This window comes from Montipora capricornis, chromosome 10 (assembly GCF_036669925.1).
Source record: "Montipora capricornis isolate CH-2021 chromosome 10, ASM3666992v2, whole genome shotgun sequence".
In the NCBI taxonomy this organism is placed as follows: Eukaryota; Metazoa; Cnidaria; class Anthozoa; order Scleractinia; family Acroporidae; genus Montipora; species Montipora capricornis.
Window position 1 is genome coordinate 11,249,051 of NC_090892.1, and position 12,300 is coordinate 11,261,350.

At 39.8% G+C, this 12,300-nt stretch overlaps 1 protein-coding gene across 3 annotated transcripts in view; it reads right to left on the reverse strand.

The window, feature by feature from the left end:
- Positions 1-667: 667 nt before the first annotated feature.
- The window catches only part of LOC138021576 (recombining binding protein suppressor of hairless-like), a 39,242-nt gene continuing 27,609 nt past the window's right edge, over positions 668-12,300 (reverse strand). For 2 of the 3 annotated variants that reach the window (XM_068868478.1, XM_068868480.1), the window contains 9 exons: positions 11,616-11,669; positions 9,051-9,099; positions 8,240-8,377; positions 7,150-7,262; positions 6,259-6,327; positions 5,661-5,732; positions 4,363-4,518; positions 2,969-3,072; positions 668-1,478 (listed from right to left, as the gene is read on the reverse strand). In XM_068868478.1, the coding sequence (XP_068724579.1) occupies positions 1,268-1,478; positions 2,969-3,072; positions 4,363-4,518; positions 5,661-5,732; positions 6,259-6,327; positions 7,150-7,262; positions 8,240-8,377; positions 9,051-9,099; positions 11,616-11,669 (966 nt within the window). In that variant the 3' untranslated portion in view covers positions 668-1,267. The remainder of the gene's footprint in view (positions 1,479-2,968; positions 3,073-4,362; positions 4,519-5,660; positions 5,733-6,258; positions 6,328-7,149; positions 7,263-8,239; positions 8,378-9,050; positions 9,100-11,615; positions 11,670-12,300) is intronic. The other variant, XM_068868479.1, reaches the window with a different exon arrangement.

Here is a 12,300-nt window from a genome sequence, read left to right on the forward strand (position 1 = left end):
TTCACAAAAAACTGAGAGAAAATGAATCTAAATGAAGCCTTCGTTGACGTTGCTGTCGAAGAATCGTAAGCTCCCTAATGTTAGAAATAAGTGGTTTGCAACCAGTCTCTAGAGACACATGACAATGCTGCAATGTACAATAGACCATTTTAAAGTTGTAGCTAAGTTACCACGCCTAAGAATGGAAGCGAGGCTACCGGAAACCCAGCTTTGATACAAACCCTGATGCTTTTGTAATGTTAATACGGACTAATTAGAATTACAACATAATTTACATGATAAAGGCAGTGGGGGCTGTATCAAGACAAGGTCACCGGCAGCCTCGCAGCCATTCATAGGCTAGGTCGCTGAGCAAACAACTGTAAAATGGCCTATTGCTGCTGGACGAACAAAAAGAGCTAATGAATAATCTTTTGTTTTCATCCATCAACCCGCCTATAGAGCGTTTTCACATGACGTCACGGCGGCCATGTTAGTGTTCCAAAACAAAGAAATGGCAGACATGATGGTGTACCAAACTAATCCTCGGGGAGTTTAACTCTGATTTTTATGCAAATACTTTCTTTTGTTTCAGTAATCCAATATGACTGCTGGTCACGTGAGTGAAAACGCTCTATAAAGATCAAGACTTTGCCCTCAAGGGGCAAAAACGACAGGGCGGTGGTCCTTTTAGAAGAAAGAACATCCTTTTATTCTAGCTTTTTTTTTTTTTTAGTATTTGCGCAGTATATTTTCCAACAGGCAAACTACCTGAAATCAAAAAAAGTTTCATTGGGTTTGGGGAAAGAGCAACTTTTGGCCCGTCTCCCTGTAAACGCGAAGCTTTGCCTCTATTTGCATTCGTAAAATTTTTCTTTATCACTTCATTTCATGGTTCAAAAGAACGGAAAGCTTCCGGCTACTTACAACTTATCTCATCACGTTGCAGCGATGCAAACAATATATTGCTAACGATTAATATCTATCAAATTTGAACTGGAAACTACACAACAGCTTAACAATGTACGAAAACGATTCTCACGATTGTAAGAAAAACGTACTATCTCCTAGCAGTGTTTACACGTAGTATAATTGCAAGAGCGTATTCAAGAAGATCCTTAGCAAGTCTTCTTGGATTAATGTCACTTTTAAATGCATTGAAAGTTTCGCAAAGCCGAAAGAACGTTTGTCTGCCTTCCGTGTATTGTTCGGAAAAAGTCGGGCCAAACTTGAACTTTGGCTTTGCATAGTTCACTTTCGTTCGAAGTCCGTTTCTTTCAAAACGCCTTCAAATATCGGCCCTTAGGACGGTTTCTGAAAAGCACGAAGTTGGTCTCTCCACTGGTTCAGGAGTGTATGTAAATGTCAGTCCTGTTGGATAAATGACGCCATCCGAACGAACAAGACTGACTGCGACCTCGGTAGGCTGACGAACGAATCTCCAACCGCCACGTATCGCTGATATGTCAGGGACAACACACAAGAGACTTTCGCCACATCTGCAATGACAAGAGGGCAAAACTACTGTCTTACAACACAGCAACTCCAATTACAATGGGGAGTTAAACGAAGGTTGCCGCAACCAACAACAACGCCACAAAACAATAGTATCAAAAATAATTGTACTACACATGCATCGCGCATGCGCACTCTGCATCACAACGACTTGAAATCACCAAATAGGGTGTTTTAAGAAATGGCGACAGCTACGGCAACGACAACGGCACAAAGCAAGAATTTTATAGGCTAAAAACGAAAACTAATCGTGCTGCAGGTGAGAATTTCAGTGCATTTCTTTGCCCTACTCCGCAAAACAACAGCGTCAAATCACCAAATTTTAGGTTTTGACGACAACGAGGGCATACAAATATAAACCAGTCATTTTCTATCTTTACTTTAAAACCGTTCGTACTCATCCAGTTGCAATTTGCTCCATGTAAGACTTCTGTGCCATACAGGCAGCCTGGAGAAAAATTCTTTAAAACATCGTTCACCAAATTTGCAATGAAACAGAGAAAATTGGCTTAAATAGCCACATTATTTTCATGACAACAACACGTGAAAGCTAGCAAATATTGAACAATTAGACCAAAAGCCCGCAAGGGCTACGGGTCAATAGCCCATGAGGCGAAGCAGAATGGGCTATTGAGCCCGTGGCCCTTGAGGGCGAAGGGACTAATTGTTTTAGTATCACCCAACTAGTCAGACAGAAAAGGCAATAACAAAGTTGGCAAATGCAAGCTGAAGAAATATTTATTTGGGAATAAAACGAAAGAAAGCGTCACGCTTTTCGCTACTCGAGGACTATTACTAATAGTCCACTAGTTGGGTGAAGCTAATATTGGTTAAAAGAGGAAAAAATGATCGTATTTCACGTGGGACACGCATTTTCTGTACATTTCCCTCCCGTACTCGTCAAAACAACAACGGAAAATGACCATTTCAGGTTTTGACGACAACGTGATCAAACAACTTACAGTGAATCTTTTCTTCCGCTCTCTTTGCTTCAGATGCGTACGTACCAATCTGGTTATAGCATACTTCGTCCATATTGTACAACACAAAAAAGATGGAAACATACAATACAATACAATACAATACATACTTAATTGACCGCTCCCCATAGGGGCTTTTCAGAGCCAATGAAACACAATCAACGAAACAACAGAACACAACAGCTACAACTGTTAAGAATCCCAACTGGCCGGAGGCAAACCAGTTGGCTATTTACAAGTGCAGCGGAGAAGTTGAACCGGGGACTACCAGGATCAAATTCAACGAGTGGTCAGAGCGGGTCTTGAACCCGAAAATCTCCGGATCTCAAGGCAAGCGCCCTAACCACTGGGCCACACTGAACATATAGTGAAAACCAATAGTTTGAAGCGACGTTTTCGTCGCCGTTGCCGTAGTGGTTTCTTAATTAAACTCCCTTATAACTACATCATTCCCTGTCGGTCCTTGCTTGGTTTGTGGGTTCAAAATTACTCACCTGTACCTTGTTTTTGCTTCCACATCTCCGAACCAAACTTTCAAATTAGCCGTAAAATGTTCTCCTGTCAGCTCCAAAATGGCAACATCACCGCCACTATTCAACTGCAGGTTTGGAAAGAGAGTACGAAATTACTAGGAAATTATAGAGGAAGAATGAAAAAGACTGACTCATGGAGAAATAACTGGCCTGCTGGCATTCCATCGCTTCCAACGCGTTCAAGCAATTTTTTCTCGCGCTTTGAACAACTTACATGGAATTGCTACAAATTAGGATTGCTTCATTGCGCTGTTTGCAGCTGATGTGATTGGTCGAAGAAATTAAATTGATATTTGTTTTGCGACAATTTTTTACGACACTCATTGGGCCATTTCTGAGTTGCCGTTTGCCTCTGGTTCAAAACGAGTCTTGGTGCTCAACTATTCAAATGATAATGAGTTTGATTTGCATGAAAATACGCCACTCGTTCCCACTCCTTTCAATTTAAATAGTTGTGCATCAGGACTCGCTTTGAAACGGAGGCAAACAGCAAATTTTACTCTTGGGACTGTAACATGCTTTAGTGAACAGGCTATCCATTGTTTTTATGCAAAGAACGCCCCAAAAGGAATTGCATTATGAGATTGCGCAAGTAGTGAAAAGAAACCTCTGTATGTCAAACCAAGCAATAACGTTGCCAAGGCATTATACCCTGTCATGTGATGTCTTAAGATTACGCAAGGAAGGTGGTGAAAAGGTGGAAAGATCAGGCAAATGTACATTGCTTTGCCAGTTCAAAAAAGGACGGCTTGAGGAACAGTGCAAAAAAGGTTGGATAGCTATAACAGTTGCGTTATAAAATGATAAAAAGGTCCACCCAACTCGGAAAAGTGATGACTTCGTTTGAAAAATGCTGTGGAGTTAGCGAATCAGTGAGCACACGCCTTCAACTAAGGTGGCAAGGGTTCCCAGACTAGGGAACTAGGTTGCACTTCTTGGTTATCTATTCTGTCCTATGAAGGTTTTTCCTGCATGGTAATCTTGTTTTCCCCTCTAATCATGTCAACAAACAACATTTGACTTGATTTCCTCTAGTTTGATTACATAATTTTGATAGAGGGTCACATGTTAGACATCTGAATCATTAATGTTAAAAACAGAGAATTTCTCATAACCAAACGGTGTACAGTGGGTACCCACAGTTGCCTGGTGCAAGAGGAAAGCCTCTTTCTCTAAGGGACAAATCCTGCAGGAAATAATGACCATAATGACGATGACAACGTGATGGCGATAATGTATCATTTCGTGGAGGTCTTGTTTAGTCCTCCTGTTAAGGCACAAGGCACTAAGGCAAAATTATGGTATTGCACGATGATACTGCTGCTAAGAAACTAAACGCCTGTTGTTGAACGTACCTGTAAATTGTTTACTATAGGGACAGGGGTGATGGGTGTTCTGACTGGACCATTTCCCTCAAAAAAACTGTATTCTGATTTGTCTGTACTTATTATTGTCCATGAGGCTCTATCGTTGATCATCTCTTTGTTCTGATCTTTTGGACAAGGCATTGACTACAAAATTAATAATAAATTACAGCTTAGACATACAAGATGATAGCGTCTGCGGAGAAATGAATGCCTGTTGATTACTTCGGTCTGGGTGATAATAGGCCCATTGCAAGACCATGTCACGTGACCTTGCCAATCATTAAAAAAAATTGGTCGTGGTACAAAGTAGACGTCAGAAATGTAAAGCGTGTGATGAAATTAGTAAGAATGTCAATTTTGAGGCCCCTGATGTTTACATGTAGGTGAGAAATTTTACAGTGATTCTACATGTAATGCTTAAAACCTAACTAAGAGTTATGTGAAAAACAGCTGCTGGATGGCAAGCTTTGCCTTCTTTTACATTTTTCAACTTCCAAAGTGCTATAAACTCACGCCCTTAACCGTCAGTGGCCTCAAAATTAACAATCTTACTAATCTCATCTCGCTCTTTCCATTTCTACATTTCTTTCTGTAACATAATCACTTTTTATGATTGACAAGGTCACGTGACATGTTCATGCGAAGGGCCTATCTTAAAAACTATAAGGCGAAATTATTAGCTTACTTCAAGAGACATATTTTGTCCCTTCAAAGGAAAACACCAGGTCCCAGTTGTTCGGAGGGTGGATAGCGCTATCCACTGGATAAATCACTAGAGATAACTCAATTGGTTTTGCTAGTGTTTATATGCTGGATAGTGATTGATTCATCCAGTGGATAGCCATATCCACCTTTTGAACAACCGAGGCCAGTTCTCTGTGTTGTCTGCTTGAGGGAAACATGGTTGGCATCACTGTTAGAGCAGTCTCCTCCCACCAATATGGACAGTATTAATATCCTGGCCCCAGTTGTTCAAATGATGGATAGCACTATCCGTCTGATAAATCACTATCCAGTGGATAAGTCATAATAGCAAAACCAATTGCGCTATCCAGTGGATAGTGATTTATCCTGTGGATAGCATTATCCACCTTTTGAACAACTGGGGCCTAGTTGTTTGTGCTGTTTCTCACCCTCACCCCCCTCCCCTCCCCCAGGTTTTCCTTCAGTTTTCTGCCATTGCTAAAAGTCAGAATAAAGCTCAATCTACTTGAGAGAGCCATATGGGAAAATACATGGCAGAGAAAGATGCGGCTTTCTAGGGTACAGAGTATTCCTCGACTTACTTGAAACTGGATAATTCTCTCTTGTGAAAGACAGAGGTACATACGTTCTGTTTCTTTAACACAGAACGCCACCTGTAAAAAAGAGAGTCAAACTGTGAAAACGAGAAGAAAAAAAAAAAAAACCCAGCTCAACACCACCTGCCTGGACCTGGTTTGATTGACTACCTCCCATGATACTCGGTGGAAGAGTGATTGAACCACTAACCCCTGAATAACCACTGATAAATACATCTCCCCAGCTCACAGTGCACTGCCACTGCAGTCACAGTAAAGGCGCTGTTACACTGTGAAATGTTTCGTGCAATGTCTCGCAATGTTTTGGCGAAATTGTGGTGGCACAAGTTGCACAAAACATTTCAGACTGTGACATACCCTGCAACGGCCAAAATCGTTGCGAGACAAGTTGCACGAAAAGTAGAATTAAGTTCTACTTTCGGCAACAGCTCTTGCAACTTGTCTCGCAACGATTTTGGCCGTTAAATGTTTCGGGCAACTTGTCCCAAAACATTGCGAGACAAGTTGCACAAAACATTTCACAATGTAACAGTGCCTTAACATTGATTCATTTCATATAAAACGTGTGGCAAATGCAACATACCTTATGAAGCTGGGACACTGGATCATCAGCATCCAATAAAGCTGTTTGCTTGTCCACTTTTCGTATTATCTTAAAACATTGAAAACTGTGATGAACAATCACATTATTACATGAGCTGCCAGTATGAACTATTGAATTAATTTGTAAAACACAGTCATGTAAAAAAGTAATACTACATGTCATTTCTAAATTACCATACAAAGCTGGCAAAATCATCGTCAAGCAAGTTTTTTTTATGTACATTTGGTTGAGTAATAACTAAATAACAGTGACTTCTTATGCCAAAATGTTATTGTGTAAAGGTGCTGTGGATCAATTTAGAAATAGGAAACCTGTTAGACAACTGGACACAGACAACTTTAAATTGACCCTTTGGCTCAAATTTCAAGCTATTACGGTGAATTTCATAATTCTGTAGAATCTCATCTTCAAGCACCAATGGGCAAAATACGTTTCGCTTTCCATCAATCCGACGCCAAGCTGAGAGTTGACCAGAAACCATGGATGCTCAAATCTTATTGATGCATGAAATAACCTACCAATCAGCATCTTTGGTTCCAACGGTACATTTGAACTCGACACTAATGGAAATTAATGGAATCTGTACGAATATGTTTACTGAATAACCTCTAGAAAGACATCAAAAGGGTATTTGAGCTGTGAGTGGATGTTCCCGGCTATGTTCGGACATTTGATTGATGGAAGCCAAAACATATTTTGGCACTCACTGGTAGCCTTAGGAGGTGAGATCCCCAGAATTATGAAAACCGCAGTAAAATGATGTGAAAACCTTGACTGATCGCCAATCCTTTTTTTGTATAAGAAGAGAAAGTGGAGTCAGAAGAGTGGCATACACTCAAGAACATGATGAGGAGAGGACCTAACACATACCAGTCGCGGTAAAGCCATCTTCGTTACAGAGCACACCAGCTTCACTGTGGAGCCATAATGAACGTACCCTTCTCTGACAGAAAATTCCTCGCTCTCAGATTCATCATCATGTACTGTAAACAGACGAAGATGGCAAAGTGAGGACTTACTATGCAGTAAAACTTGAGAAATTAAAAAGAGTGATTGATGTCAACAGTCAAAAAACATGGTGGATCATATATTTAATAGCCCTTACGCGTGATGACATCGATCTGACTAGCTGATTTCACCACCAAGTCTTCAATTCAAAAATCAAACTCGTAAATTTTAGCTTGAGCTGAATCCCAAAGGAACAAACTTGTAAAGAAAACCCACGTGCATGTAGTATTGCATGTCCAGATGATGTGAATAATTTTGTGCAAACGAAGCTTGGTGGTGAATTTTTGAGCATAATTATGACGTCATCGTGCATTGCAGGAAGGGAATGGCTGGAAAGCACCTCTCAGAGCTGTGCACAGTCACTTAGGGATTAGGGCATACCCTCCAAGCAAGAAAATGTTGAAATCTAGAGGAAAATTGAAGTGCACAAACACAAGGACAATACCCAGAGCCAGTCCAATTCTTTCAGAATTATCGCCACCAAATAGAAAAAGTGACTAAACAAGTGTTACAACTCATTTAAATTTGTTTTGGGGGTTTAACAAGGTTAAATAAAGGAAATGTTGCCAAATGAATGAGGTTTTGGTGCATGAACAAAGGCCTGCAGTTGGAAGTTACTTTGAAAAATTGCTGTGTCTTATTCACTGTATTCCAAAATGGCCACCATTTTGGTTGTCTTTTGTTTGCTTGCAAATTAGCCCTTGTTGCTTTGTTCTTAAGCTAAAAAAATATATATATATTCAAAAAAAAAGTTATCCTTGAACGAGGTAACATGAGGGCTAAAATTTGAAAGTGAACAAAAGAATGCTAAAATGGTGTCCCTTCTGGAATAAGGTGTATAATAAGAAACTATAATTATAATATTATTGTAACTTGTGTGTTCCACAGAATCAGAGGGAACAACCAGCAAGGGAGGTTAACATTGTTACATGCAGGTCTTGGTTTCACTTACAGAGATGAATGGTGAAGGCTCCCCACTGCTGACTGCTGGCATGAAATGTTCCATTTTCAACATGGAGATATTTCGTGTTCACAGTATGTGATCTGAGGCGATTAAAGAGGGCTACAGTCGAGCCTGACTGGATACATACTGCAACACAGATATGCAATAGTTAGTACCAACAGACAGGGTAAGAGTTTCCACTCATGCAGCCAGATTAGATGTTCCCTCAGTTATTTCCTGAATCAGTTTTCACAAACTGATAAGTATCTAAATAACGAAATTAACAAGAAAATAACAGTCTGTTAAAAAATGAGCTGGGGTATTATTTCCTTGACCAAGTGAGGTATCTGTCTTTCAATAATAATTTTAGTCTCTGCATGTAGGAAGGTTTGAACGATCTCCTAAGCGAGATTGTGCATGAATATTAACCCACTGACTCCCAGGGGTTCCCCATTGACGAATAAAATCGTCTGGCATTAGAGAGAGTAAAATACTAAGTCTGGCCAGTTTACGCTGGTTTGGACGTCGAAGGGTTAACATCTACATCTACTAAAAAACAACAGGGTATGCCTTCTTTGACCCTGTACCTCCTAATACGGCCATTAAAATAATGGGGAGCCTCTAATAGAAGTGAAATGGTTAACCCTTTGATGTCCAAACCGGCCTAAACCAGCTAGACTTAGTATTTTACTCTGTCTAACGAGAGATGATTTTACTCGTCAATGTATTAATTTTTAATGAAGTAAACACACTATAAAAATGTTAATAACGGTACATGCAATGCTGTTAACACTCCTGCAACTCTTAAAGGTGTACTTACAATCTGCATTTTTAAGTGACCGCCTTTTCTTGGAAGGTTTTGAAATAACCTATAAATTAAAATGCAACACATAAATTCATATAATGGAGAGGTGTGTTTTCATAATGGCCACTACCAAACTATTTTTGCAGCAAGTCAAATAAAATTAAATGACCATAACATCATGAAAACAGGTTAAACAGTCTCCTTCAGTTACCCGGCCTGTTGTCCTCAATTATACAGTTCAGTTTAAGTTATTATTCAAAAACACTATGCACTGTTTTTCAGACATGTCCACCAATGCAGGTAGTTGGATGCACAGCAATTATGATCTTTAGAGCGACTTTCCCATGACCTTGAAAAAGTGTTCGCAATTTGTTTTACGGAACCAATGCTTGGCAAGATTGAAACAAAGCTTCTCGATCCTTATTCCAGGGTTGTATATAAGAGCCGGCAGCCGCCGAAGTTCGCCGGCTTCTCTGTCAGGTTTAGCCGGCTACTTTCATTGTTTGAAGAGTCAAGATACGTAGAGGAGATGATGTTTATGAGGTCTAAACTACTTGGGCCCAATACAAATAAAAATTTGCCGTGCCTATCTTTTCTGAAAACACATAAAAGACTTCTGACTCAAGGGCAGTTTAAAAACGTTATGCTTGAGACTTTCGTTTTGAAAAAATCTTGCTGCGGTGGCGGGAAAGTAGGAACAATATGATTTGTTGTCCGCCATATTGGATTTCGATATCTTTAAACAGCCACCGATTGTACCTTACCGGAAGGAAAAATCACTCAAGGACGTTTTCACGCCGCAATCATAAAAAAACTTGTAAACAAAGAAACACTTTCAAAAGGTTTGTTCTCAATCCAGAAGGAAATTTACATATGATGTTCTGCTAGCAACACGCTCAGCCTGCGTTCACGCATCTCTTACCACAACTCAACTGAGGAACAAAACTAGCCCCTGATCATTCACAAAACCGCTCCTTCGTTTTCACTTCGAACCTTTCAGTTGATCATTTATAGCGAACGTAGAAGCTGAGGACTCGTAGACTTTATTTAAACACTTGAACGTAACGCTCCTCGGAGTTAAATCCTACTTGCCCGCGTAAGTGCTCGTCCTCTCGAGGGCATCTCTACGCTTCAACATGACAACGGATCTTTATCCAACGTCACTCTTGATCAACTCTCACTGCTTTACGGAACTCCTAAACTCTTCGGAAAAAAAACTACATCACTCTTAAACCGCTCGAGTGATTTAAATTTTCGAAATTACTACAACCAAGTTCCGCAAGCATATTTTCCCGCTAATTACACAATGGAACGAATGTGTGTCATCTTCACACCTAAACAGGATCGAAACATCCTTTACGCTATTGGCCAATTAGTACCCTCCAATCAGCTTCTTTATTTAACAACCAATCAGAAGCCTTTGCTGGTCTAGTCCTTTAAAGTATGTGCCATGTTTACAAGTTGTCAAGTGGCAATATTTGCCAGGCTCGTTAGCTCCAGCAAAACCACCAAAAAGATACAAAAAATATCACTCAACTTTTTGTTTATAGGGTTGTATTATTGAAATATCACTTCGTCTTTCTTTGAGTAACATGGTTTTCATAGTATAATTGCAGCCTGCTTTATCTCTCTCATGTCTGAGTTTCATGGCCCAAAATGCCAGGAAATGCATTTTCAGGCATTCAGTTTTCAAAAATTTTCAGGGGGAGCATTCCCCCGGACCCCCCTAGAAGCGATGGGCTAAAGCCCATCGTGTGGGTCCTCTGGGATGGACCCACAACCGTCTACTTTGCAAAAAACTCCGGCTACTTAAAACCTTAAAGAAAACCCTGCTTATTCCCGCCAAATATAATATGGGCAGTAAATAGTTTGATTGCCCAATCACATTGCTGCATTTCAAATGACATCCCAGTGAAACTTTCCATGGAGAGATGACGTTGCTTGCATCTACGTTCACTAAGCCACTTGAAAATATGTGCTCGTTCGTTTTTGTTCAATGAGCCACTTAAATGTTTTGCATTTTTGTTTACGTTGTTTTTACGTTTATTTTTCAAGGTCATATGAAAGTCGCTCTATTATGAGCATCACAAAGGGTCCCCTTGCTGTGTGTTTATACTAATAATAATTATTAAGAGCCCAATAATGCTAGAATACTGGACACATCAAAATTCATTTAGTAAGCTGCACTTCAGAGTCTGCATTTTTTAAAATCAAAGTCGCAGTAAATGCAAGTAGTCTGACATTCACAGCAGGGCTCGAAATTGTGACCCACACATTTTTTCCCTTGGCAACTAAAATATCTGGTCCAGGAGAAGTCGCAAATTTACGTCTTGTTTTCACCTTCGCTTTTTCGAAACAAAAGGGTTAGCAGTTGCCAGTTACTTTGTTTCTTGCCATGAATTTTCTTTCAATCTGAAGATAGCGTAATTTAGCTGCGATGTTACATGCACAACTTCATTCCTTTAAATCATTTGCCATTTTCAGCGAAAATTACGACTGGATTTTTTTCATTAATTTTGAGCCCTGCACAGATATTTACGCGATTGGAGACCTAAATGCACATGTAATTGATTCTCATACCTTTATCCTTTTGGAATTAAAAGTTCCAACATGATCTCCACTGGGATATAATAACTGATCATAAGGCAAAAAGAAACAATGATTAAAATTTGATTAACCCACTGACTCCTCAGAGCGAGACTCAATAGATTACCAGGCCCCAGTTGTTCAAAAGGTGGATAACACTCTCCAACAGATAAATCACTATCCAGTGGATAAGTCATAACAAAACCATCGAATTGATTGTGATTTATCCGGTGGATAGCACTATATATCCACCTTTTGAAAAACTGAAGCCAGATGGGTGAATGGGTGCAGTGTCCAGGAGTCAATAGGTTAACAGAGGTGTATCCAGGTTTTCAAATTTGGGGGTCCAGCTAATTAATATTTGATCTATTGCCTCTTAATTGCTGCTGCAGTACCCTTTCAGATTTCCAAATTGCCAAAAATAGTCTTATATATCCATCCCCTCGAATATGTACTTATTGCCTCTTAATTGCTGCTGCAGTACCCTTTCAGATTTCCAAATTGCCAAAAATAGTCTTATATATCCATCCCCTCGAATATGTACTTAAAATAAAATGATCAATTTCTTTGAAACTGTTGTGCCCGTTGATTCATTCATCAAAATGTATGGGCTGTCAAAGCTCCATCAATCACATCTGAAAACGTCTTGAGGAATATCCGTATGCTGTTGGAACTGTCG